This window comes from Macrotis lagotis, chromosome 4 (assembly GCF_037893015.1).
Source record: "Macrotis lagotis isolate mMagLag1 chromosome 4, bilby.v1.9.chrom.fasta, whole genome shotgun sequence".
Classification (NCBI taxonomy): domain Eukaryota; kingdom Metazoa; phylum Chordata; class Mammalia; order Peramelemorphia; family Peramelidae; genus Macrotis; species Macrotis lagotis.
In genome coordinates this window covers 272,389,307-272,417,233 of record NC_133661.1, presented here as the reverse complement: position 1 = coordinate 272,417,233, position 27,927 = coordinate 272,389,307, and the positions used below count along the sequence as shown (strand labels likewise).

General features: G+C 38.0%; 1 protein-coding gene across 2 annotated transcripts in view; it reads right to left on the bottom strand.

The window, feature by feature from the left end:
- The window catches only part of ZFP36L1 (ZFP36 ring finger protein like 1), an 88,960-nt gene that overhangs the window by 6,730 nt on the left and 54,303 nt on the right, over positions 1-27,927 (bottom strand). Inside the window, exons 1-2 of one of the 2 annotated variants that reach the window (XM_074236050.1) lie at positions 27,234-27,399; positions 1,552-1,824 (exon numbers count right to left, since the gene is read on the bottom strand). In XM_074236050.1, the coding sequence (XP_074092151.1) occupies positions 1,552-1,824; positions 27,234-27,236 (276 nt within the window). In that variant the 5' untranslated portion in view covers positions 27,237-27,399. Of the gene's footprint in view, positions 1-1,551; positions 1,825-27,233; positions 27,400-27,927 lie in introns of those variants that run through there. The other variant, XM_074236049.1, reaches the window with a different exon arrangement.

Here is a 27,927-nt window from a genome sequence, read left to right as displayed (position 1 = left end):
CTGGGGGTAAGAATAAGTTTTTATTTCATAAAGTTACTTAGTGATGAAGTAATGAGTTCCAGATTTCAATACACAAAAGTAGGTTGCACATCAAGACCACGAGGTTTGTATGACTCCTGATGTGAGGCTATTTCGGACTGAACCCATCCTAACTGTGCCTTCCTCCTCCCCATTCTGAAACATGCGTCCTTAACTCCACAGGATCAGCCCTCACCTCCAGTGGGATGTAGAACACAGCTGATGGAAACGGGAAATGAGGAAGGAGAGAGGGAAGCAGAGAAGTGGGGGGGGGGACAAGTGGGGAGAGTGAGTGAAGAATAGGGGGGATGGAGAGGAGGGGAAAGGGCTAAAAGGGCTAGGGAGGGAAAAAAATGATGAAAATAGGATAAGCAAGAAGAGATCACATTCAAAACAAATGGCCCCTGTTCCCACTTCCTCTTCTTCCATGCATTTCAACCCTCAGGAACTGGGCTTTAAAATTCTCTTCTTGGCTGCTGCCACATTTTCCTCTTCTGGTTCACAAGACCAGCCAAAATAACCAAACGAAAAGACGCCCACAGACTCTATCCAATCCAAAAATTTTTTTTGAAAAAAAAAATTAAGCTTATTCTTCGAATTTCTTTAAACTTTCTAAATAGAAGTATATCCAACCCCCTCCCTCCATTTTCTTCTCCTTCAACTCTAGGACCCCCCTTCTTCGTCTCTCTCTCTCTCTCTCTCTCTCTCTCTCTCCCCTCCCAACCCCCCCCCCACCCCGACTTTGGCCCAGACCAGCAGGCTGGGCCGAAAGCAGCCCCCAGCATGTGGCTCTCTCTGCAGTTGTTTACTGGCTAGGAAGCCCGGGTTTGTTCCCAGCTCTGGGAGCTACTCTCTATAATTAAACCCTCCTTAATTGTTGGGTTGGAAACGTCATTTCAGGGACTTTCCAAGGGTTACAGAGTCCAGGAGGGAAGCAAACTTATGTTAACCATTTGCTAACCTGGTCTTCCCAGCCCCTACAACAGCTGCATTTAGGCTCACAGGGGCAGCAGGGTCCCAGGAGGGGCCATCCGTAGGTAAGAGAGGGGAGGAGAGAAGAGAGAATAAGGAGGGGTTAAGACCCTATTGAGAGGGAGGGCTGAAATTTAACTGCAACCAGGTCCACATCCCGGAGTTCAGCTTGTCTAGGTCACACCACCCCCTCCCCTACTGTCCACCCAGTTTAAAGAGTCGAGTTGTGTTTTTTTTTTAACTCTTTCCTTTCTTCCTGTGCCCAGAGTCTGGGCAATCACTCCTCTTCCCTTGCACTTCAGTTTTTGGCCGGGAGGTGTCCTACCTAGAAACAGATTTATACACAGCAAGGAGTAACTTTCAGATTAAGGGGCCTGAAGGTAGGAGACTTTTAAAAAAATCATCTCTCAGCCCTAAAACTAGTTTAGGGACATACTTATCAAGTTATTTTTAAATTTGGACCTGTTCAGTTTGTTTTTACATAGATCTCCTTGTTGCTACCAGGAAAAGAAGTTATTAATGGCTCATTAAAAAAAATAATAAAGTAGCAGAACTACTCACTTGCATAAATGGGGTCAGGGACTTCAGGGTAAGCGGGCTGTTCCTGCAGAGAGAGGCTGAGAGCTGCCAGGCCTGGGCTATGTAGTCTGTAGTGGAAGCTGGAAGCACGTGATCAAGTTGATGGCTGTATTTAAGGGTGAGGCAAGTCCATGTACCAGCCAGAGAGGGTGACCTGCACTGCCTTCTTCCTCCTGCACCTTGGTTTTCAACTCTTTTCAAGTGTCCACCCACAGAACCATCTTCTCTGTCTGACAACAGTAGGGATGTGTCTAACTGAAAAAAAAATTTTTTTTAAAGCGAAACTGTCAAGGCACTCTGAAAATTCCAGTTTACTCAACATAAAGTTTTGGGGGCTCCAAGGAGATGAATCCATAGATAATTTGAAAGAATGGCAAAAAAAGGAAAAGGACCTTTGGAAATCTCTCAATTTGCTATATGAGATTAAGAGACTGGGTTCTAATGCTTGGTACTACTAGCCAGGTGGAAAGACTATTGGATTTGGAATCAGGAAAACTGCTTTCCATTCATCCCTTTACCATTTACAAGTTATCTGACCTTGGGCAACTCCTTTAACCTCTCCTTAGGATTCAGTTTTTTCACTAGACATATAAGATGGTTAGATCAGATGTTATCATAATTCATTTCTAATTCTAAATCTAAGATTCTGGGATTCAGCTCAATTTACTTCTTCTGCATAGACTTTCTTTAAAATCAGGTCATCTTAGTGCATTGAAAGCAAAACAAAAATCAGATTTCTGTAATTGGAGTCACCAATTTCCAGGAATTCATTGATTTGATCAAATGTGGGAAAATGATTTGATCAGCTCTTAAAACTCATGAAAGTGACAAATGGGAAGATACCATCCAAACATCTTATCCTGACTTTTTTTAGGTCTGGTATCCAACCATTGTCTGAATGACAGATGTGAAATAGTTTAAAGTAGGAGGGGTTCCAAAGAATTGGTATTTCCTTCTCTTGTCCTGTCAGATGAGAAGTTATTCTAAATGAAAGCAAAATTGAATAGACATTGGGATATTCTTAATAGTCTTATTCACTGGAGAACTGATCAAGAATTCACTTGTCTCTTAGTGACTTTGAATTTTGAATCCAGCATCACAGAACACCAAAGAGACACAGTGTCTTGTTGACACCTAATGGAAGATGAAATGCCTCCAACTCACACAATTCTTCAGGAAGCACCTACAGGCCACTTTATATACATATAAATATTTTATTTGTTTTCCAATTGTATACAATAGTAATTTCTACCTATCATTTTTGTAAGATTTTGAATTTTACATTTTCCCCATCCTCTCTTCCCTCCCCCCACCCCCCTCAGAAGGCAGTCTGATAATCTTTACATCATTTCCATGCTATACATTGATCAAAATGAATGTATTGATAGAAAAATATCCTTGAGGAAAAATAAAATATTAGAGATAGCAAAATTATGTAGTTCATAAGTTATTTTTTTTTAATTGAAGGTAGTACTCATTGGTCTTTGTTTATACTCCACAGTTCTCTCTCTCTGGATACAGACGGTATTCTCCATCCCAGATAACCTAAGATTGTCCCTGATTGTTGCACTAATGGAATGAGCAAGTCCATTAAGATTGATCATCATCCCCATGTTGCTGTTAGGATGTACAACTATAGGCCACTTCTGAGCTACTTCTACCACTAACATTTCAGGTCTTCAGAGAGTGTCTGGTTATTTCTTCCATCCTTGAGATAGCTGACTCATGAGCCCCGAATCACTATGTCCATTTCAGATTATCATCCAGTCAAATTTTTTAGTTTTTAGAAAGGGGCATTTACTAATCTAGTATTATAACAATAATTGACACAAAAACGTTCTCCCCACATATCTGGAACACATTGTTCCACAAATACATGTAGAGTCCAGGGGGGAAGTGGGCTCCAGCTTAGAATCACATTTGGCAAAGGGATAAATTGTAAGTGTAGTCTCTGGTATAGTCTGAGTTGGTGCCAATTGAAACTGCCTTTTCTCACTATGACATTTGTCCTTACTGTATCTCTGAACTCCTAATGCAGAAACTGTCATAAACAATCAAACATATCAAATACAAAGTATAATAAATAAAGCAATACTTAGCAACTTAAATACAATGAAACAGATGTTAATATGTGGTTTTCTAAGTCTATATGTGACAACAGAGATCTTTATGATTGGTTTAGTGGCCCGTTTTCTTTCTATTGGATTCTGGCAATGATGTTAAGTGGTTTGCCCAAGGTTACACAGCTAGGTAATTATTAAGTGCCTGATGCTGGATTTGAACTCAGGTCCTCCTGACTCCAATGCCTCTGCTCTATCCACTTTGTCACCTAGCTACCCACATTCCAACTGAAATCTACAAGGTGGGGGGGGTATTTCTCATCTAAAAATTGACTGAAATTTTCCAGCTTATATAGCATGAAGAAGTTATCCCCCCAAGAATTCAAAGATGCTTCTATTGTCCCATCTCTATAAAGGTAAAGAGAATAGATTGTCCTGTGACAATCACAATCTCTTTTAGTTACTGCTGGTAAGATTCTTGCCAGAATCCTTCTTAAATATGCTGATCCTTCACCTGGAAGTTGGTCACCTGCCTGAGAGCCAGTGGGCTTCAGAAAGGGTAGAGGAACAATCGATATGGTGTTTGTTGCCTGACAATGCCAGAAAAATGCCAAGAATAGAACAGATGTTTGTACACAACATTTGTAGATCTGATTTAATAACATCAGTCACAAGGGTTTATGGAAAATTATGTCAAAATTTGATTGCCTAGAGAAGTTCATCAGTTTTGTACATCAGTTCCATGATAGTGTGCATGCCCAAGTTCTAGATAGTGGTGCTCTTGCAATTTCCCAGTCACCAATGGAGTGAAACAAGGCTGTTTCTTGCTCCGATGCTTTTTTTGCATGATGTTTTTAAACACTTTCCCTGAGGATGAACTTGACCTCAAGGTCAGCTTCCACACTGATGGCAAATTCTTCAATTTGTAAAAGACTACAAACCAAGATCAAAGTGGAGAAGTTTTGGTGCCTGATCTTATGTTTGCAGATGATTGTATATTCAATGCAGCCTCTGAAGCTGAGATGCAACAAAGTATGGATCTTCTGCTTGTGCTCATTTTGGTCTAGCAATTAATACCAAGAAAACCCAGGGGCTCCATCAGCCAGCAACACACCATTCATATGTGAAACCATGGATTACAGCAAATGGAGAAGTTTGAGGACTGTGGACAAGTTCACTTACCTTGGCAGTATCTTTTCCAGGGAGGTACACATTGATAATGAGGTTAACATATTGCCAGAGCTAGCTCAGTATTTGAGAGGCTCCAAAAGAAAGTGTGGGAGAAAATATTAGACCAACTAGCAAACTGAAGATCCACAAAGCTGTTGTGCTGACCTCATTGCTATATGTCTATGAAGCCTAGACAATCTACCAGCACCATGTCAGGAAACTGAATTGTATCAATTTAAAATGTCTTAGGAAGATTCTGAAGATCACCTGGCAGGAGAAGATACCAGACAATGAAGTCCTGTCTTGAGTTAAACCGCCAAGCATTCCAGCATTACTACAGAGAGTGCAACTACAATGGACTGGACATGTTGTTAGAATGCCAGACATATGCTTGTCAAAAAAACTTTTATGGAGAACTCACACAGACAAGCACTCACAACAGGGTCAGAAGAAGCAATACCAAGACACCCTGAAGGTCTCATTGAAGAACTTTAGAATTGATGTACAGCATGGGAGACACTGGCACAGAACCATCCAGCATGGTGTGCCCTCATCAGTGAGGGGGAGCTGCATTCTATGAGGAAGGCAGAACTGAAGTAGCTCAAAGGAAATATGACATCTATAAGTTTAGAGTACCCACCCCAGGTGTTCACATGGAACCTGTGGCAGACCATTCCAAGCTCATATTGGTCTGATCAGCCACAATAGGGCACATTGTAATTTGTCTCAAATATGGTGATGTAATTTTGGTCTTCTTTGATAACAAAGGACAAGAACCATTATATTCTGACACCACTAGTAGAGAATGCTTTCTTAGTTATAATCATTTGGAGTTGGCTAAATAGTATTTTTTCCTCCAAATTTGAAAACCTTTTAAATAATTTTCAAGCCTCTCAGAACATACATTCTTACCATTATTCATTAGATAGATTCTATCCTTGACCAGGGATCTGCATTTTAAGCCATGGTCCAGAAATCTACATCTCATTCTCAGATGCCAACTTCCTAACCTGCTGTTTACTTTGCTGAATCCTTTGCCTTTGATAGATAGCAGTGATGAAAACACCACCTATGCCCCTAAAGTCTTCAGTTTCTTACCCAATTTTGTTCCCACACAATTTACCAGAAGTGAGTCAAGGTCATCTGTTACAATAAATCTTGGATGGTTGGTTCCCTGGTACCTCTTGAATAAATATCCTAGGAAGGCAGAGGACCTTCTTGTTATCAGGTCAGTAAATAGCTGACTCAATATACCTTCAGCAGAGATATCTCCAACCACTCACCACCAATCTTTTCTTTCCTCTGATCTCTCATTGACTTCCTTCTTATTCTTGAAGGGTGAGCAGTTCTTTCTCAGAAAACCCCACTCTTTTAAAACAGCCTCAAATTTATTTTTGTTTCAATTCAAAGTTTTCAGTGGTAACTTTTCCTTTATTGTTTCCTACTTTTCATACTGAAATCTGCTTTAAAAAAATAATTCGGGAAGAATAGGAAAGGTGACAGTTCCATTGGACTGGTCATTCTGTTCTGGTTAGACTACTACTAGAATATCTTATTCAGTCACATTTTAGGAAGGACACTGATAAAATTACTAGCATTCAAAGATGAGCAGCTAGGTGGTGAAGTTGTGTGCCACAAGTAGAAAAATGAATATTTCTCATCTTCATGAGTTCAAGTCCGGCCTTAGACACTTCCTAGATGTGTGACCCTGGGCAAGTCACTTACCCCTGCTTGTTTCAGTTTCCTTATCTGTAAAATGAAATGGAGAAGGAAATGGCAACCCACTTCTTTGCCAAGAAAACCCCAAATGCTGTCATGAAAAGTCAGATTAACTGACTTAACCGAAGAACAAAGAGAAAGCCAACTAGAATTTTTAAGAGCTTCAAGAAATCCACATAAGGGGCAGATAGGTGATGCAGTGAATAGAACACTGGTCCTGGAATCAGGAGGACCTGAGGTCAAATCTGGTCTTGGACACTTAATAATTGCCTAAGTTGTATGACCCTGGGCAAGTCACTTAACCCCATTGCCTTAAATAAATAAAAAAAATATATTTTAAAAACATTAAAAATAAAAGAAATCCATATAAGGATTTTTACTTTCTCTGAAAAAGGAAGAAGCTTTAGAGGAGACAGGATAACTATCTTAAAATAACTGAAGGGATAGCATGCAAAAAAGAGATTAAATTTCTTCTGCTTGGTCCCAGAGAATAGAATTAAAAACAAGGGGTAAAAAATATGAAGAGCATAAGGTAACAAACATTTATGTTGTACCAGGTATTGGGTTAAGCACTTTACAAATATTATCTTATTTGATCCTCTAAAGAATTCTGTGACATGGGTGTTATTATTATTATTATTATTATTATTATTATCATCTTATTACAGGAAATTGAGGTAGACAAAGATTAGGTGACTTGCACAGGGTCACACAAGAAATATAAGGAATATCTGAACTCAGATCTTCTAAGTCTAGTGCTCTATTCACTGCACCATCTACCTGCAAAGAGACATACATATAAGTTGCAAAGAGGAATGTTACCTTGATATAAAGGAGGAAATACAAAACTTTTTAAATAATTATAGCTTTCCAAAACTAATAGTCTACCCCAAAAGATAGTGGGTTCTCCCACAAGTGAACTAGCAAAGTCTAGATGACCATTTGCCAGTCACTATGTAAAAGAAATTGCTGTTTTGGTTCAAGTTGGATCAGATAATATCTGATGTACCTTCCCAAACTGAGTTTTTATGTTTATTCTTTTATCCCACTAGGAAGGCAGGAATCATCTTTTGTAAAGATAATCTTTTAAAAATCTTGTTAAAGAAAAGATCTTTTAAAAAGAATCTACTTTTAAACAGGGTATGATGCTATAATGGAAATTATGTTAGAATTATGAAATTGGAAGTCATTGCCCATGATTATTTTATTAATAAAAAATTACACAGAGAGAAATTAGAATATTATATTCTTGTGTGATTTACAATGTTCTTTCCTTACAGTGGTCCCAGTAAGTAGATAGTGTATGTATTGCTATCCTCATTTTAAAAATAGTAGTTGAGTGTCAGATGGTAAAGGACTTTGAAAGTAATCTCAAAAATCTTGTAGTCCAGGCTTCAACCTCTAGGCAGGAGTTCTAAACTGCCTGAAGTTGATATCTAAATCATAGAATTTCTATACCCTAGAGATCATCTAGCCCAGCCCCCTCACTTTTACAGATGAAGAAATTGAAGCTTACTGAGTTGGAAAAACATACCCACAATCTTGGCACTCTTTTCTGTTATACAAAGCTGTAACTAGGGTGGGGCAATTGGGGCTTTGCCCCGGAGCATCAATTTTAAAGGATATTGATAGCATTTGTAGTTCTTCAGCAACTTAGAAACAGTAGATCCTAGCACCTAAATAGCAATAATAGTTCATAAAAATAGAAAGCTACCAGAGGATGTGCTAGAGTAAGTCTCTTTTCTATCCCATTTTTTTCTCCATATCAATTTCCTCTAGTAGAGGCCTCACAGTAGTATATTGGGGTCTTTGACTCCCTCTGCTGGCCTAACTTCAGAGCATCTTTTGTGCTGCTTGCCTCAAGCACAAAAACTCCTAGTTCTAGCTCCATTGTTCCTAGTTCTAAAAGTCTGCCCAAATACAGATTCTATAATCCCTGGGAACCTAAGATCATATGCTCTTAATGCATTGCAGTTCAACAAACATTAATCAAATGCCACTACACATAAGGCCAATCACTGGGAAGCACTGCCCTATTCTGTTTATAGATAAATACTTTAATACTAGGTGAAGAGAATCAGGAAAACTTTACCTAGGAATTAGCAAGGAAGTTACAGGTTCTGAAGAGCTGAGGGTGAGAAGAGAATTCATTACAGGCATAAGAGACAGGCCTACAGACCAGAGATGCCCAATGCTAAGTTCAAAGAATAACTTAAAATCCAATATGACCAGAGGAGGAATAAAAGAGAAATTATGGAAAATAAGTTTAGAAAAGTATGTTTGACTCAGATTGTAGAAGATAAATTTTGTAGATAAAATTTGTATTTTATCTTGGAGGTAGTCTTCTCTATTGGAAGCAGCGGAGTAAGAGTAAGACCTTTACCCTAGGATTATTATTTTGGCAACTGTGATCATTGAAAAAGGGGAGAGAGTAGAAACAAGGACATTTAGGAGAAGGCTGATAAACAATGAGGAGGACCCAAAGAGGGTAGTGATTCAAAGAGGATGAATCCTAGAAATATAGGGGCAATACTTGTCCCAAGTACAATAGATTTGGCAACTGATCATGGAAGGTAATAGATACAACAGATTTGGCAACCAAAGGAGGGAGAAGAGTAAAGGATGCCTCCAAGGTTGTAAATGTGGGGAACAAGAAGGAAAATCAAGGAAATTTGAGGAATGAGCAAATTGGGAAAGATGAGAAGTTCCATTTGTTGAATTTGTTGAATTGAGATGAGTTGTCTCATAACTCATATATTTGTCACTGTAAAATTGAAATGTAAGGTTATTTGGGTTGGATTTGAGGATTTGGATAGTCATTAAACTCGTGGAAACATTAGATCAGAATTCTCAAATACAATGATGCTGAGCCAGATTAAAATGCTATTGGGTAAAAAAATCATTAAAAAATGCTATTGGGACTATTTAACAAAAAATGAACAAAAATACAATAAAACATAGATAACATTACATTTTAAAACTAAATCAATATGTGACCCACAGGGATCCCAAAGTGCAGATTAATCATTCCTCACTCCTGCTATTTTCATTTAAATTTGGCACAACTGGTTTAGATTATTAAGGTCTATTAGAGGTCTTAGTTCAAAAAGACCAAAGTCTCCTACTGCATCCAGAGCCATCTCCAGTCTACCTGATCCATATCTGGCCACTGTAGTCAAATGGTTCCAGAGGAGAAAGTGAGACTGGTGACTTCACACATCTCCTCACTTAAATCCAATTTACTTGCATGTCATAGAAACATCTCTGTGTCATAGTGATTTTCTTTGAGAGGGAAGAACAAACAACAGATCCCCAAAGGGCAAAGTATAAAGAAAAAAAAGAAATAGAATTGGGTTAGAAACTTGGGAAACATTCACATTATAGGAGAGCTGATCAACTATGAACCTGCAAAGAAAGAGATCAATTAAGGAAGAAATCATTTAAGTGAAGAGGAGAACCAGGAGTTTAGTATCTTTGAAGCTAAGGGAAAACAGAAGAGGTGAAAGGGGAAATATTTGGAATAGGGTTTCTTAGCCTTGGGTCCATGGACAGATTTCAGAGGGTCTGTAAATTTAATTGAGAAAAAAAAATTTTTTTCTAACCCAACTGAAATTTAGTATTTCCTTTGATTATGGATGAAGACAATAAACATTTCTCTGAAAAGGGGATCCAAAGGCTTCACCAGACTGCCAAAGGGGATCTATAACACACCAAAATATTTCAGAATTCCTAGACTAGTGAATAAGAGTAGAAGTCAATGCAAGATTATGTATTTGACTTTAAATAAGAGCAATCTCCAACATACCAAGGTACTATATTCCAAATATTTTTGTCAGACCATTAATTGGAACCTTAATCATATTTTCCTCATTGATACAATACTAGTTATGACTCAAGTTTCTGAGTTAACCTATAAAATCTGCAGAATCTTTAGTCCAACCACTAGAAAAAGGATTAAAGAAAGGTCCTGAGAACATAGAGGATTCTATCCCTCAGAAGTGGGTGAGATGAGGGAGATGAGGATGAGGGAGAAATTCCATAAGAGTAAAAAGTGAAACTTTCAAAGGCAGTATTAGTCCAGAAATTGAATATTTGTGACTTTGAGACTTGATCATCACAGTTTAACTTAGAGTGGCACTGAGTATGCTACTTTATAAAGAAATTTGGACATGATTGATCCTTAGGTATGGAATTTGGAGTTAAAAAAACTTGTATATGCATATATATATATGTATATATATATATATATATATACATATATATATATATATATATATATAGCTACACATACACACATAAACATTGTTTAAAAATCATAGAGTACTTTACACACCTTGTCTATAAGGTAGATACTTAAGTATCAAAGATAGTAACATTCCTATTATTCCTGCTCAGGCCTTGACTTTTTCATTTACAAGTTTTGTGGCCATGTACTAATCCCTTATAGAATCCTTAAATCACAGTTTCCTTCCTTGTAAAACAAGGATAATTCTGGGACTGCTTATCTCAGAATATGACCATAAGGTAAAACACATTGTAGGTCATCCAAGTTATCATTTTACTTTTAAGAATAAAACTTTAGGGGCATCTAGGTGGCACAGTGGATAGAGCACAGGCCCTGGAGTCAGGAGAACCTGAGTTCAAATCTGACCTCAGACACTTAATAATTACCTAGCTGTTTGAACTTGGGCAAGTCACTTAACCCCACTGCCTTGCAAAAAAAAAAAAAGAATAAAACTTTAAGATCAATATCACAGGTCTTATATATGGACAGGCAGAGAGATAAAAGGATTTTTAAAAAATTAAAATACACAAATAGGACTAAGTGATTGAAATCAACTCACTATTCTAGATCAGCTTTTCCATAGGCCACCCAATGCCAAAGAATTCACTTAGGAAGGATGGACCAAAGCAATAATCCTCTTAAATCTGATGCATTCCATTACCCTAAGGGAATTTATACAAAGTTACAAGCTCCCAAAAAACATGGGCTTTCACGTAAGGAAGCCCCACTGCTCTAAAATCCCAAGCCTTCAGACGGGTGGGGTTGCTCAGCTAAATTTGTTTCAGCCAGTTATAGAAACAGAAGGGGGGGGGGGGGGGTTGGGGAGGAAAACCTTCTTGCACACCAGCCCCTGCCCTGGAGTATTAATATCTGCAGGGTCAGGGCTTTATTTGGGTTTTGTTGTACCATTTGGGGTTGGGGAGGCAGGCAGGAATGTCCTACAGCTGCATTTCGGAGTTGCGGCTTCCCACCTTTTTCCATACACATACCCTAGTGCAATGTGTGAAAAGTCCAACCAGTCCCTGGCCTCCATCTCCCCACATACAAGCACCTTCCAAGGTGGCTCTGCTTGATCCTGCTCCTACCAAGAACTCTTGCTCTGTGTGGGTGATTTTTTTTCTTCCTGTTTTCTTCCTTTCTGGCATGGGTGTGTAGGGAAGGAAAAGGAGGCTTTTGTTCAGTCACTACAGACCCCTTCACCCCCTTGCACAGTATGTGATGGGCTGGACTTTTGTCATCAGTGCCTGTAGCCCCCGCCCCCCCTCCCCATTCCCACTCTATCTTAGAAAACTACCACTTAGAATGAATATTTTACAGAGCAACATGTAAAAAGTCATGGGCTTTTTAACCCCATCTCCTTCCTCTCCAGCTTGCGAACAGGCTGAGTCACATCCTTGGGTGCTCCCCACACCTGGCAAATCATTTCCTTCACACAAACTTCCCTTGACTACAAAGAATGGTTGGAATAAAAACAACATTTTTTTTTCTTTTTTTGTCTAAAGTTCCATATTTGTGTAGGGTCAACATGCTTTTGGATGGTTATATTAATTCAGATTTCTACCCCTCCCCAACTAAGCAACAACATATAATAAGAGATTAATTGAGCCAATGTAAAGCGTGAGGAAGGCAAAAAACACCACTTTTGTTTCTGATCTCCACTAATTCCAATTCTCTTGAAAGTTATCTTCTGAGACAAGGAGAATAAAGAGATAAAAAAAAAATCTGTTTCTGGAAGTTGATGTGGATGTATAAATGTAGGATGGAGTTGAGGGAAGAGGAAGAAATATTAAGAGAGAAGAGAGAAGGGAACATACTTCAAAGACATTAAAGATTCGGCCTCTTTATTGGACTTGCTTCCCTGGAAAGGGTCGTGGAGGCACCACCACTGCCTCATACTGCAAGGAAGAAGGTGGCTGAGATAAAAAATTCCTAATCTTCTTAATACAAAGGAATGTGATTGATTTGGTTCAGTCCTGGAGATCAAGTGTTGTAGGGTTAGAGAAGTAGGGTGTCACTCATGAAGAGTCTGGAACTTGGGTCTTTTTTAGACTAAGCCTACTATCTGGTTTGGTCTGTGACCAAGTTGGGCAATACACATCTCTGCCACATTTAAATACAATTCATGAGCAAATCAAGATATCACTTGTGATGCCACTGGTCCTTTTTGAAAATGAAGGATGAACAACATCAGTTATAATAGAATTAGAGCTAGGAGGAATCTTGGAGGCCTTCTAGTCCAAAGAAAACCAAAGTATAAAGACTTAAGTGACCTGACCGGGGTCATTGGGGAGGAAATGTCTGAGGTAGGATTTAACATAAATCCCTCTTAACTCCAACTGCAATGCACACTGTGTACCCTAGCTGCCCTTCTACCATAGGGGAAGAGCTAAACTTCAGGACCAGACCCCAGGACAGATCCTTCACAGCTCTTCATTTCAGAAGAAATTCCCTCAAACAACCCAACTTAAGAGACTCCACACTCTTCAAGGCTGAGAGGTGGTATAGTGGACCTTAAGTCAGAAAGACCTGAGTTCAAATTCAGCCTCATACACTTACTAACTGTATGACCCTGTCACTTAACCTCTGCCTGTCTCAGTTTCCTCACTTATAAGATAGAGATAATGATAGATAGCACCCATCTTCCAGAGTTGTTGTGTTTATAAAAGTTTATAAAGTGCTTTCTAAACAAAGTGCTATATAAATATTAGTGGTAATTATCTTTATCAGAAAAACCTTTTGGGGAATAGCAAAGGTAATTGGGTGATGGATGTTTACTTCCCTATGTTTTCTTTCAACAGAAGTCTTTTCCCCTCATGTATACTCTTCAAATCTAAGAGAGCCCTTATGGGCCCCCTAACTAGCATCAACCCTTGTCTGGTCAGAGGCAACCAGATCTGCCTGCAGCTGCTTGGTAAGAAAACAAGCCCTTCCAGAGACCTGGGGAAGCAGCTGGAGAGAGATTCTTGCCAGCTTGGGGGTATAAATATTTATAAAACGTGGTTCGTGGGAAGAGAGAGAGAGAGAGAGAGAGAGAGAGAGAGAGAGAGAGAGACAGAGAGACAGAGAGGGCAGAATAGGGAACAGGCACATTCAAGTTTAGCCAGAGACATGGTACCCCAGTTCCCTAACCCTATTAAATATTCTAGAAGTAGATCTCTGTAAAGTAGGAGGTTTCTGGAAAAGGACTATTTTCTAATAAAAATTATTAATAATAAAAATAATAATAAAGCATTATATAAATAACAATTGTCAGATTTGAGATTAAAATGATATTAAAAAATCTTACCCACAACAACCTTTTGAGATAGGTAATAAAGATGTTATTATCCCCTTTTTACAGATGAGGAAACTCATTGGTATTATATCTATTTCACAGTTAAGGCATCTAAATAGATCCCCATTTTACATATGAAGAACCTGAGTAGTTTTATCTTCACCTTACAAATGAAGCAACTAGTGAGTAACCATTTTACCATTAAGGAAACATATTATCCTTATTTTACAGATCAGGAAATTGACTAATATTATTATACATGAAGAAATAAAGGTAGTCTCAAAAGCAGTTGCATCAAAAAGGTAGTTCAAACTCAGGTTTTTGTGACCCCAAGACTGTCATTTTTATTATTATAATATATTTTCTCTGGTTCTCTTATTTGGAAATTTAGAAACAAATACCTGCTGACTATGTAAGTTCTTCCTTTTGCCTGATGCTACTCCAGGCTTTAAGCTTCCTGAAGAAGTCTCTCATCAAAGCCTTACCATGGCGATAGTGCTGAGTACCCTGAAGACATACCATCCTATAGACTTGCCAAAAGTCAAGGGCTATAGCTGCCATGGCTCAAGGTGTGTGTGTGTGTGTATATATATATATATATCTTCTGATCCTTCAATTGCACTAGTTTTAAGTCAAACAATTCCAAACCTCTGGAATACACTAAGGATGAAGATTCAGGAAGCACCTTCAGAACCAAGTCAAAGCCTTTCCTCCATTTGAAGGACAGAGCTAGAAAAGCTGGGGCAGTTAGATGGAACAGTGGATAGAGTGGATAGAGCACCAGCTCTGGAGTCAAGAAGACCTGAGTTCAAATCTTGCCTCAGACACTTAATAATTACCTAGTTGTATGACTTTGGCCAAGTCATTTAACCCCATTGCCTTGCAAAAGCCAAAAAAAAAAAAAAAAAAAACCTGACCCCTTGTCAATTTCCAGAGCCCAGTACCAGAGGGGCTCAATGAAAACATCCTTTTCTTCATATGACCCTAATAAGACACATAAGCTGGGATCAACCATGGAAGAGAGTTCTAAGATTCAAGCACATTCCCTAAAGAGTGCTCTGGTTTCTGTCTTCATTTATAATTGCATCGACTCAAACCTTTCTAGGTATTACCCAGATTATCATCCCTACTTCCTTAGGAGAGTCCCATGATATTACCCATCAGTATACAGAAGAGGAGGCAGATCATGAAAGGAGGAAGTTACCCTTCTAAGATGACCTGGATCTCTTGAGAACCTCTGGTTCATTGACTTGCTCATTTGCTGCTCTAGGCTCTGCTTACCGGCTGCCTACCCATTCCTTGCCAACACAGCTTTAACAGATGAACATGAATAAAGGCCCATGTGGCCTAAGGAAAGCTTGGGGGAAGAACTGAATCCCAAGAAAGACCAATACAGGAAACAGGGTGGAAAAGAAAAGGAGGGAAACTCAAAGCAACAGACAGAAGGAACCATCCAAGAGCCCAGATGCAAAGTGAAAGAGGCCAAAAACAAAGAAAAATGATGCAGTATGTATGTTGGGGGTGGGGGAAAGGAGGTAGAGGTTATAAATATTCTGAAGAGAGGAAAAAAAGTTAAATAAATAGGTCAAAAGGGAAAAGTAAGAGCAAAGGAGCCAGAAATGAACAATTCCTACCACTCCCTTCAAAAAAAGTTTAAAATAATATAAAAATTTTCAGAACAACCCAATTGAATGGTCCTGACTTTGGATGGAATGAAGGTGAATGAAAGACCCAAAGATCTTCACAGTGTAAAAGTGACAAACTTTCCTTCTTCTGCTTCCTTTTCATCCAGCCCTTATGGACACCACCCCCTCCCAATATAGCCACTATTAAGGGAGGCTGACCATCACTTAGTCAAAAACTTGCTGTAAATAGTATGAGTCACAGTGAAGGTGTGAAGCAGCCTGCCATTCCTGCTATCTATCCTATAGAAAACTAAACTGAGATATTGGAACATTGCTAAGAGAAACTAATAATATGATCTTGCAGATGTTAAAAAAGAAGGGAAACCAATAATACAAACTCTTGAGTATTGATGTTAGGACCTCTAGAAGAGGACCTAGGAGATAATAAAATTCAATTTAACAACTGGATTCAAATATTTGTTAAACAATACCTGTGCTAGGCCCATGGGAGATGAAACATTTAAATAAGACATAGGTCTTACTTAGGACCTTGAAATCCTCCATGCCCTCAGAGTCTTTACAGATTACAGATACATGTCATAAATAAACTAAATATAAATAATACCTAAAAATAAAATATACATAATACATCAAAGCAAAACACATAAATACATAAAATATAAAATAAACAAATATATAAAAACAAAATGCACAGATACATTAAAATAAAAAATAGCTAATATTTATATAGTATTTCACATATCCCAGGCACTGTACTAAACAATTATTATCTCATTTGATCTTCATAACATCCCTGCAAGATGGGTACTATTATTATCCCCATTTTACATATGAGTAAACTGAGGCAATCAGAAGTTATGACTTTCCATGAGCACACATGACCTGGTGCTCCATTCACTGCCCTGAATAAGTTCATAAAAAGGAAGCACAAGCACAGTGTTATATGAAGTTTCCAGTCAGGATCTTGGGAGGTAGGGAATCAAGAATGCCTTCATGAGGGAGATGGCATTTGATTTGGCTTTTAAAAGCAGATAAAAATTCAAGAAGTAAGGGTAAGGGGGAATGGTATTTCAGATATAAAGGATACTATGAACCAAATTATGGAGTTAAAGAGTGCATAAAGGAAAGCAGTAGTGGTTTGTATAAAATATAGAGAATACCAGACAACATGGAAGGTAGTAGAATGAGATAAATGAGAAAGGGTGGTTTGAGCTTATAGAAGGATTTGAAATTCTAAGAATTCTGAACTGACTTGGTAGGCAAGATAATATCTTTGGAGGCTGCCTAACAAAGAAGTGTTATGTCTATATCTATAAATAGTAAAGATAAATCTGAAAACTGTGTAGATATTACTTTATAAATGGAGAAAGTTGAGACTTGTCCAAAGTTACAGAGTTAGTTTCAGGTTTGTCTCCTATTCTGCTAAATTATAAATTACAAATAACATATAAATACATAATTATAAATACTTCACATCACTATAGCCTGAGGGTACTAAATGTAATTAAACCCTGAGCATAATAAAAATTGATTAGAGAAGAGGCAACTAACTTAACCTCCCTGAATCTTAGTTTCTTCATGTACAACATGAAGGAGGCCACATTTGATTCTAAGGACCCTTCCAACTTCCATTGAATCCCACCTAAAGAGCTTCTGGAGATGACTTCTGAGTCCTTGAAATGACCTTCAGGAAATTGTTTTGTTGGTGTTCAGTAGTGTTTCAGTCCTTTCCAAATCCTCATGACCCCATTTGAGGTTTTCTTTGCAAAGATATTAGAGTGTGTTGCCATTTCTTTATCCAATTCATTTTACAGATGAGGATCTAAGACAAAAAGGACTGAGTGACTTGCTGGGGTCATACAACAAGTGAGTATCCAAGGTTGAATTTGAACTCAGGTCTTCCTGACTCTGGAATTCTATCCACTGTACCATCCAACTGAAACATCCTAAATAAACCATGAGTTGAAATATCTCCTTCTAACAACCCTTTTTTTTTAAGGTTTTTGCAAGGCAAATGGGGTTAAGTGGCTTGCCCAAGGCCACACATCTAGGTAATTGTTAAGTGTCTGAGACCGGATTTGAACCCAGGTACCCCTGACTCCAGGGCCAGTGCTTTATCCACTGTGCCACCTAGCTGCCTAACAACCCTTTTTAAATGAACAAATAGTCACCTTTAAAAATATGAATCCCAAGGTTGAGAGTTATAACTTTGCCATCTTGGCATATACCCTTCCTCTTGGAACTTTGCCTGAGCTTTCCCCTCCCTCTGAACTGATTTTCCATCATCCTTCCCTCCCCCTCCACTGAATTAAAATAAACTAAAAATTAGGAAGTAAGGGAAATAGATAATTTGCAGTTTATAAGTTTTCCCGGAAGGGCTTGGAATCAGAAGACTGTACTTAATGAAGTTGGAATCCTGGCTTTATGAAAAAAGTTTTCTATAGAGAATTTGACTCAGATTTAGGACAAGTTCTGCTGCTTAGTGGTCTGAGACAAACAAGTCACTTAGTTTCTCTGAGCCTTAGTTTCTTCATCTGTCAAACTGAAGTAATACTTGATACCTCATGATACCTCGTGAGACTACTCCAAGGAATGCCATTTTGCAGACCTTAAAAAGTACTATAGGAATACCCAAGTTATTTGTATCATACTAACATTTACTATACCTATAGCAATTTGTAATGAATAATATCATTCAGTGGGTGGAATGCTGGTCCTAAAGTCAAGAGGATATGAGTTCAAATGCGGCCTCAGACACTTAACTTGGGCAAGTCATTTAACCCTGATTGCCTCACATCCAGGGCTATCTCCAGTCATCCTGATTCATAATGGCCACTGGATCCAGATGACCCTAGAAGAGAAAGTGAGGCCAATGACTTAGCACAGCCTTCCCTCACTTAGATCCCATTCATTTCCATGTCATGGCATCACTTCTCTGATATCACGGTCTTCTTCAGAAATGAAGGACAGGGGCGGCTAGGTGTCGTAGTGGATAAAGCACCGGCCTTGGAGTCAAGAGTACCTGGGTTTAAATCCAACCTCAGACACTTAATAATTACCTAGCTGTGTGGCCTTGGGCAAGCCACTTAACCCCATTGCCTTGCAAAAACCTAAAAAAAAAAAAAAAAAAAAAAAAGAATCAACAGAGAGAAAGTACTAACATATTAAAGAGGACAATGAATACTTTCTTGCAGAAGTATATATATTTATATACACTTAAGTATATATTTATATGTGGCATATATAAATATATACTTTCTTGCAGAAGTACATATACATTATATATATATATATATATACTTAAGTATATATTTTTTTAAAAAACTATACATAGGAGCGGCTAGGTGGCACAGTGGAGAGAGCACCGGCCCTGGAGTCAGGAGTACCTGAGTTCAAATCTGGCCTCAGACACTTAATAATTACCTAGCTATGTGACCTTGGGCAAGCCATTTAACCCCATTTGCCTTGCAAAAACCTAAAAAAAACCTATCCATAACAGATTCATGTGTGTGTGTATATGTATACATACATATATATGATCATCTTTTTCTACCCTTTGTAAATTTAATTATTCATTTTTGAAGTGACTGTCAAGTTCATAACATTTTTAAATGAAAAAAAAGGAAAAAGATAAAGAGATCGCAGAGGAAAGAGTAACGAGAAGGAAGGAGGTATCAAAAGCTGAGTAAGGTAATAAGGATTGAGAAAAGGACACTGAATTTAATTTAGATCTTTGGTTAACCTTAGGGAGAACAATTTAATGGAGTGATGTGTCTCAAAGCAAAGTGAAAGGGGTTAAAAAATAAAGGAAGGAAGGAAGGAAAGTACACACACACACACACACACACACACACACACACACACACATTAATAAATAATTGTGCTAAGCTCTGCTATTGGTGGAACATCACACAGTCCCACATGTAACTTGACAAGACAAAAAAAAAATCATCCCTCCTACTACCTAGGAGGTCTAGGTACTTAGGTTATCTGTAATGGGCCAATCATTGTCATTGGGATTTTTAAAAGAGAAGGGACAAAGACGTGATAAGAAATGCTGAATAGGGAACCAGAGTAAACCAGGGACGCCCATCTTCTTTTCCTTGTCCCACTTTTCACCTTCAGATTCTGTCTGAATCTGCCAACTAGACTATTATTTGACTTTAAGAATAAACAAGGAAATTAGAGACTGACAGACCTAAAATTCATTCCATTCAACCCAGCTAATCCTCTAATGAGGGTGTGTTTAATAAGTCATAGTTGTGTCTACACTAGAGAATGTGACCATTTGAGAAAATAATGTCTATTAAACTTGGGGGATTTAGCCAAAGGCTGACAGCAGTTTCACATAGAGGCCACTCACTCTGGACCATAGCTATTCAGTAGATTATTAAAGGAAACTAAATAAGCAGACCCAATAAACAGTCTCTGTTTAAGGTAAGTACCAGCAGAACAGGACCAAAGTAAGGTTGCAGACCTAGCAAGTTGAGATTCCATGGAGTCATTGAAGCAGTGTCATATATCCTCATGCGAGAGATAGGGGGAATGCCCAGTGGAGCGCCACAGCAGCTGGCGAGTGGAAAACTGGATATGGAAGCCAAGTTCAATCACTCAGAATGAGGGCTTTTAAGTGGATGGGAGCATTCTAAATGGGTGGGGGAAGTCTGCAGGGGGCCATGATAATCTTCTCATATTAGTTTCTCTTTGCTGCATTTGCATACATACATGTTATAGTCCACTTGTAGAAACTGGCCCTTTTGTAGGCTGGCAGATGGGGCCTGCCCAAATGTATAAAAAAATCTTTGATTCAGAGCTTACATGAATTATTTTTTAAAATCTACTCTTTATGGAGCTGAAACAAAAGTTAAAAAAATTAATGTACACTTTAAACTTGACTTTTCAATACTGTATTAACTCCAAAAAAGGAAATGTGGCAGGTAAATGATTAGTGGAAAAAAATCTGCCTAGCTATCTAGATAGACTGGTAAAAGCACAGTAAAGAGAACAAACCTTAATTCTGTCTTAACATAAGCAAAAAGTTTGAAGAGCCCAATGAAACTCAGAAGAACTCTCTCCTTGGGGACAAGGAAAGCTATTTACAGGTTCCAATATTTGGTTTTTGTTATCTGGTTTTTTAATTCATTATTTTTGGACTCAATAAAAGTGACTCTTAAAATTATCTTCACTCTAGTTTAAACCCTGCATTTTTGAGTGGATCTGCTTGCAACTGACTAATTTTTCCATGCTGACTCTAATGCATATGTCTAGATCCATCCTCTTGAATCAAGCATTTATTGAGTACCTAAATACATAGGGAAACACACATACACAAACTCAAGAGGAACATGTACAGATAAGTAAATATAAGTTATCTACCAAATAAGTAAAAGTAATTTCCAGAAGAATACTAAAAATGAGAAGAATGGAGAAAAGTCTCCTGGAGGAGGTACCACTTGATCTAAGCTAAGGGAGCCAGGAATTCTAAAGAAGAAAAGGTAAGGCAGGACAGAATTCCAAGAATAGAGAACAGTTCTTGAAATGACACAGGAAAATAGCAAGACCACCAGTTTGCCCAAAATATAAGGTTCATTGGGGGGGAAACATGTAATAAGTCTCACACATCTAATATCTGAGGTCATATTTTAACTCAGGTGTTCCTGACTCCTAGTGTAGCTCTCCCTTAGAGGTGACAAAAGAAATAAAATTGCAAGGAGTTGAGAATTAGATAAGAAAGGATCATAGATCTAGCACTAAAAGGTACTTCAGGGGAAATCTGGAGTTAAACTGTAGATGTCTTGTTACAAAGAAATCTCATTTTAATGAAATCGGTTTTAAATGAGGCACTCCTTCTAGGATCAAGACCCAAAATCAGCTCAAATACTTTTGGAGCATCTATTAGGTCCCATGGGGTCTTAAAATTCCATCAAGAGAAGCTTGGTTGGTGTTCCATTTTCAACTGGTGGCCCTGTTTTAGCAGGATGGGCCTTCTCTTTGGGTGCCAAGTGGGGACAATTTAACATTCCACTTGCACAACTCCAGGTCACAGCTGCTTCCCACAAAACCTCAAAATAGTTCAAGTAGGTTTGACTCCACTCCCTACATTGTTCTTTCCCCTGCACCCTCATCCACTAATCATAAAGGTCTTGCCTTCCTTATCCTATGCATCCCCCTTCCCCTGAGGTAGATAACAAGATTGCCTTAAAAAAAAAAAAACACTGTGTAAATAAAGACTACCTTGGATGCCCTGGTATTTGATTCTCTTATCTTTATTCCCCATTTGTCTATGAAATGTATACAAGTTTAGCAGTAAACATCTGAATGGAATCCTTGTATTTATAGGGACAAAGTATTCTCTGTCAAGGGTTACTTTTTTCCCTGGACAATATATTGCCCAGTCAACCAGATCATCACAAAGTTATATTTCACCCTTTCTAGTGATTCTGATTTTCTTTGGAGCCCAGAGGGCTGAGTTTTAATAACTACCATCTTTACCTCAGAACTCCTAAAGAGATTACCTTTAAAGGTGGAAAAGGAAATTAAGGTTGGGAGGAGGTAACAGAGTAAATTCCTTCTTTGAGTGTCAAGAAATACATTTATTGACTCATTCAGCTAATTAGTGTGTGTGTGTGTGTGTGTGTGTGTGTGTGTGTGTGTGTGTGTGTGTGTGTGCATTCATTGCAAGATGGACCTCATACTCAATAGTTTGCAGTTTACAGTTTCTAAAATAATTTTTAAACTACTTGGGGTGTCCAGAATAAGGGAGATGGTCCTTTTACTGTGAGCAAGTTTATTCTCAACCCAGCTACCTGACTTGTGCCATAGATTTGAAAAGAAGTAAACATTAAGCATTAGAGGATATATATATATACATATATATATAACCACTAATTAATTGACCAATCCAACTCATTTCCAGAGATAGGAGAAAATGATTTTGTAAGTCCAAGTAAGTCATTTCCCTTCTCTGGGTCTGTTTCTTCTCCTGTAAAATGAGGAAATAGGATTAAGTCATCCCTCAGATCCCTTCTGATTCTAAAAATCTATTAATTCTTTGGTTCAATGAACCCATAATTTAAGACAAATCCACAGAAGACCCCATGCCCAGCAATGAACTTTGCTGTAAGCAAACTATCTGGGAGGGCCTCCCAGTATTAGGGGACAAAGCAGCTGTAACCCAGGGCAAAAATCAGCTTTGGTATTGATGCTTGGGCTTCCCAATAGAAGATACTGCCAACAGCAAGATCAGATAACTTGTACAAAAAAAAAAAATTTCTTTTTACTCAGCAGCACCATTTAGTACTAGTCTATGCTTGCTCCAGGAAATGAACAAAATGGCAAGCTCATTCACGTAATAATTCTCTCAGCCTGCCCCCAGGGAATGGGGGGAGAGACTATGCAAGGGTAGCAAGAAGCCACAGGAGAAGGTATTTTATTGGTAGCTGCAGAGAAACAGAGGGCAGTTATGTGTTGTAATGTAGAGAATTCTGGGTCTGAAATTAGAAAGACTCATCTTCCTGAGTTCAAACTCCAGCCTCAGAAACTTGCTAGCTGGGTGAGCCTGAGAAAATCACTTAACCTCGTTTGCCTTAGTTTCCTCATTTGAAAATGAACTGAAGAAGGAAATGGCAAACCGCTCCAGTATCTTTGCCAAGAAAATCTTAATTGGGGTCATGAAAAGTTGGACATGACTGAAATAACTAAACAAAAAGCAAAGAAACAAGAAGTTGAAGAGGATCTTAGCAAGGGGACTCAAGACAAAATTTAAGCCTATGGGAGAAAAGAGGTGGCTTGCCTTGTCACCCAAAAGATCTAGTATCAGGTCCTTCATATAGTTGGTACTTAATAAATATTTGAATTGAGCTAAAATCCTTTGGTTTCAAGCTATAAGAATGATTAATAACATTGGTTCAGTCTCAGATAAAGAGAATTTGCCCCCTCCTCTACATAGCAACCATACCTCTTTCAAACTAAAAATTAAAAACATGTGGCCAAATAGAGTATATTCTTTTTGTAAAGCATCCTTAAACATACACTTTATTTTCCTAAACTCTGGACTGTATTACTGGGTCATACATTTTCTGTGTCCATATCCTGACTTGGGGTTCTGAGGCTTAAAGCTCCATCCTCCCAGTTCTATGGGGCTAGATTTTTCTCTTTACTGCACCCATCCACAAAGTCAAGAGATGGGGTCAGAAAACTATCAGAGAAAACGCTAATATATCATCCTGAATTTGTCCTTTATATAGATTGTCTGTACATAATTATTTGCAAGTAATCTTTCCCCTCCCCCTCATTAAATTGTGAGCTCCTCAAGGACAGGGACTGTCTTTTACCTTACCTTGGATCCCTAGTGCTCAGCACAATTCTCAGCACACAGTAGATGCTTAATAAATAAATGCTTATTAACTGATCCTCTCAGAAATTTAGCTCTTTTTTGCTTAACCAACATACATGAGCTACAAACATAAGTTGAACATATGAATCATGTTCCTTATGTGGAGGTGCTCAAGTCCACAGGATAGAGTTGGCACCAAGCTGCAGCTGAGCAGAAGGCCAGAACTCAATAAAGAAGGCTCCAGTCTTATTAAACACATGATAGAAATTTTTAGCAACCATATGAAAAATTGATTTAAATCAATGACAATAGGAAAATTGCAAATCAAAACAACTCTTAAGTTTTCACCTCACATCTCAAAAACTAGCAAATATGACAAAAAGATGAAAATGTCCATGGAGAGTTTATGGTAAAACAAGGACATTAATACATTGTTGGTGCAGTTGTGAAATGATCTGACTGCTAGAAATAAATTTGGAATTAGGGGGCAGCTAGGTGGTGCAGTGGGTAGAGCACTGCCCTGGAGTCTGGAGGACCTGAGTTCAAATGTGACCTCAGACATTTAATAATTGACTGGCTGTGTGACCTTGGGCAAGTCAAACCCCAAGGTTGCAATTACCTGACAAAAAAATGGAATCAGGTAAAAACCAATGCCCTTTGACTCCAGAGATCTCACTGTTAGGAATATATTTCAACATATTCAAAGACAAACATATAACAAAAAAATCATACATATTCCTGTTATGTTGTGATAGAAAAGAACTAGAAGAAAAGTTATTGATTATGAGTCATATGCTTTTCATGGCATCACCTCCCTGATGTCATGGTCTTCTTTGAGAATGAAGGACAAAAAATATCCCTCAAAAAAAAAAACCATTATGAATGCCTAATCAAATTGCAGGGCAGCTGAGTGGCACAGTGGATAGAGCATATAGAGATTCATCTTTCAAATGTAGTCCCAAATACTTACTAGCCGTATGACCCTAGGCAAGTCACTTAACCTTGTTTGCCTCAGTTCCTCATCTGTAAAATGCCCTAGAAAAGGAAATGGCAAACCACTCCAACAGCCTTACTAAGAAAACCCTAGATGCAGTCACAACAAGTTGCACACAACTAAAACAACTCAATAAAAATCAAATTGCAGCACATAAATAGAATGACTGTGGAATGAGCAATGACAAATAGGAAAAATTTAGAGAAACATAGGAAGGCTTAGATGAATTGATTCAGATTGAAACAAACCTAAGAAAACAAGGTGCACAGCTACTAGAATATAAATGGAAAGAACAAATCAAGATATTTGGAAGCTAATGTGATAACAAAAGATATCTATAAAAATGAAATGAAAATAAAAAATAACATAAAAGTAAGGCTTTCTTCTGAATTATTAGTTGCTCTGAATGACCCCAGATCAATAAAAGGAGATCCTTTCTTAATTTGTTGTAACATAGGTAAAATATTTGATTTTGCTATGCCCTAGTCATAATGCTACTGTTACCACTACTCATAGGGTTATCATGAGAATCCAATAGGAAACTTTAATTCTTAAAAAATAGCTCTATATCATAAACACTTTAGATCTTAAGTTAAACTGCCATAAATAATATTCAACAAACCCTAGGATTTAAAGTTGGAAAGGATCTCAGAAAACATCAGAAATAACCCCTTTATTTTATAAATAAAGAAACTGAGGCCTGGAGAAGTGATTTGTGCAAGGTTGTGCTAGGTTCAGGATTTAAATATAGGCCTTTAGCACAGTATTCCCTTACTCAAATTCAATTCATGTGCTTGTCATGGCATTACCTCCCTGATGACATGATCTCCTTCAAGAACGAAGGACAATCATCATCAAATCCAGGCCCTTAAATCCTTTCCATGTCCTAATTTTTAACTTATTGATTGAATTTGAAGAATAGGAAGGAAACTAGGACAGATTTGAGCAAAGGAAAAAAAAATCTCATTTCATGCATTTGATAAATAATAATAATAATAATAATAATAATAATAATAATAATAATAATAATAATAATAATAAAAGAGAGCCCAGGACCCAGGGGAGAAAGATTGAAGAATAAGTTTCAGAATTAAATGGATTTTCTCTGGAAATATGGAAGTTAGGGAGTTGGGGGAGTGATGGCATATCTGTATCTTTTTTATAATAGCTTTGGGATTCGCAGTGAGAAAGACAAAATTAGAATGAAGATACATAAGAGATCTAGCCATTTGGTATATGGCTGAACATGGAAAGGATACACCAAAGGGATGGGAAGAGTGTAAAGGAATAGAAAGTCCAATCAAAGTGCCTCTCCCCCACTCCAAGCATATAACAGAATTGGACCCTTCCCCCTGTGAGAGTTAGGAAAGGGTTAAGCTGGCTGCTGGTGAAGGCTCTGGAGGGAATCTCACCAGCTATAAACAGAGTGTGGAGGCCAGTACACAGGATGTGGCCGGCAGCTAAAGTTGTCTGATTATTAACTTCACTTTTATTTGGAGGGGGATGCTTCTCTGTTTTGCTTCCCATCAAGGAAGTGAAAGTCCAGGTCTCAGAGCCTGGTTTCAGATTTTGTTGTCATAGTTCATTTATTTATTTTTAAGTTCATAAATAAAGCCAGCAAACTCTTTGTTTTCTCTTTAATGAGCATTCACCATATCATTGGGGGGGGGGGGGGGAGCAGGATGCTGTGACCTAAAAACTATTTTCCAGAGTCTTCCCCTTGAATTGAAAAATGTCTTTTCGATTTTGATTTTGTTTTTTAAAGAATTTGTTTCCTTCCCTCTTCTTTAAATTTAACTTAGCATCTTGCTTCATTCATCTAGAAGCTAACTTTATACCCTAATCAATACCATAAGATCCTCAGGGAATCTTTAATTAAGAACCTAAGCTTTTCTAGGGTAAGCATAGGTCTTCCTTCACCTGTCTTTGTATGCTCTGTATTATGTAATATTATTCTATTTTATTTGAAGTATTCTCATCCTTGGGCATGAGAAGATCCAAGTCAAGGAGACACCAGGAGTCTGACATCTGCCTCCTGGTCCAGTATTATATTTACTGATCCTAGTATCATTCTGAATCTTCATACTTAAAATCAATAAGCTCAAAAAAGAAGAAATATTCCACTATAGTGTCTATGAAAGCACTATTACACATATTTCTTTAACCAGGGTTCAAACTCACCATGCATTTACTTCCCTATGACAAATCTGGAGACCAGCTAAGTGGATATTCCTAACAACTCCACAGATACTGAGAATAGAAGAAACAGGACCTTGAATACCCCATTTCTGGAATGGATGGAGAATTAAGAAATGTAGCAGTGTCTGAAGAAGTAGGCCCCACTGTGACTGGTTTTCATGGTGACCCGAATATAGACAAAAGGGTGATCAGAATCACAGGTTAGAGCTGAAAAATAATTTTGGAAATAATCTGGTTCAAATTCCCTCATTTTACAGATATAGAAATGAACTAAAAAATTCAATAATTTATTGAGTATTATCAGTAAAGTCTTAAAACTAGTAGGAGAATCTGCTCATATCTCTTAATATATAATCTTCAGACCCTTAGGTTCCAGATACTATACTACATGTAAAGTACCCAATGTTGAACCCTGGAATTGGGGCATTCAACAAATATTTGACAGCAATGTTGATCATCGTCAGTTGCCTCTGATATTTATATTTTCCAGAATCTGACAAAGGTAATGGCGGAATGGCAAATGGAGGCGTGGGGAAATCGTTACAGCAAACAGTTATTCTCTGCCAACTTCCAATACAGCCTGTGAAAACTTTGGGAAGTCACTTTTCCACAATAAGCAACTCAGGAATTGCTAGAAAATGATGAAAAGTCTTGTAATTGACTGAGGAGTCAGAGG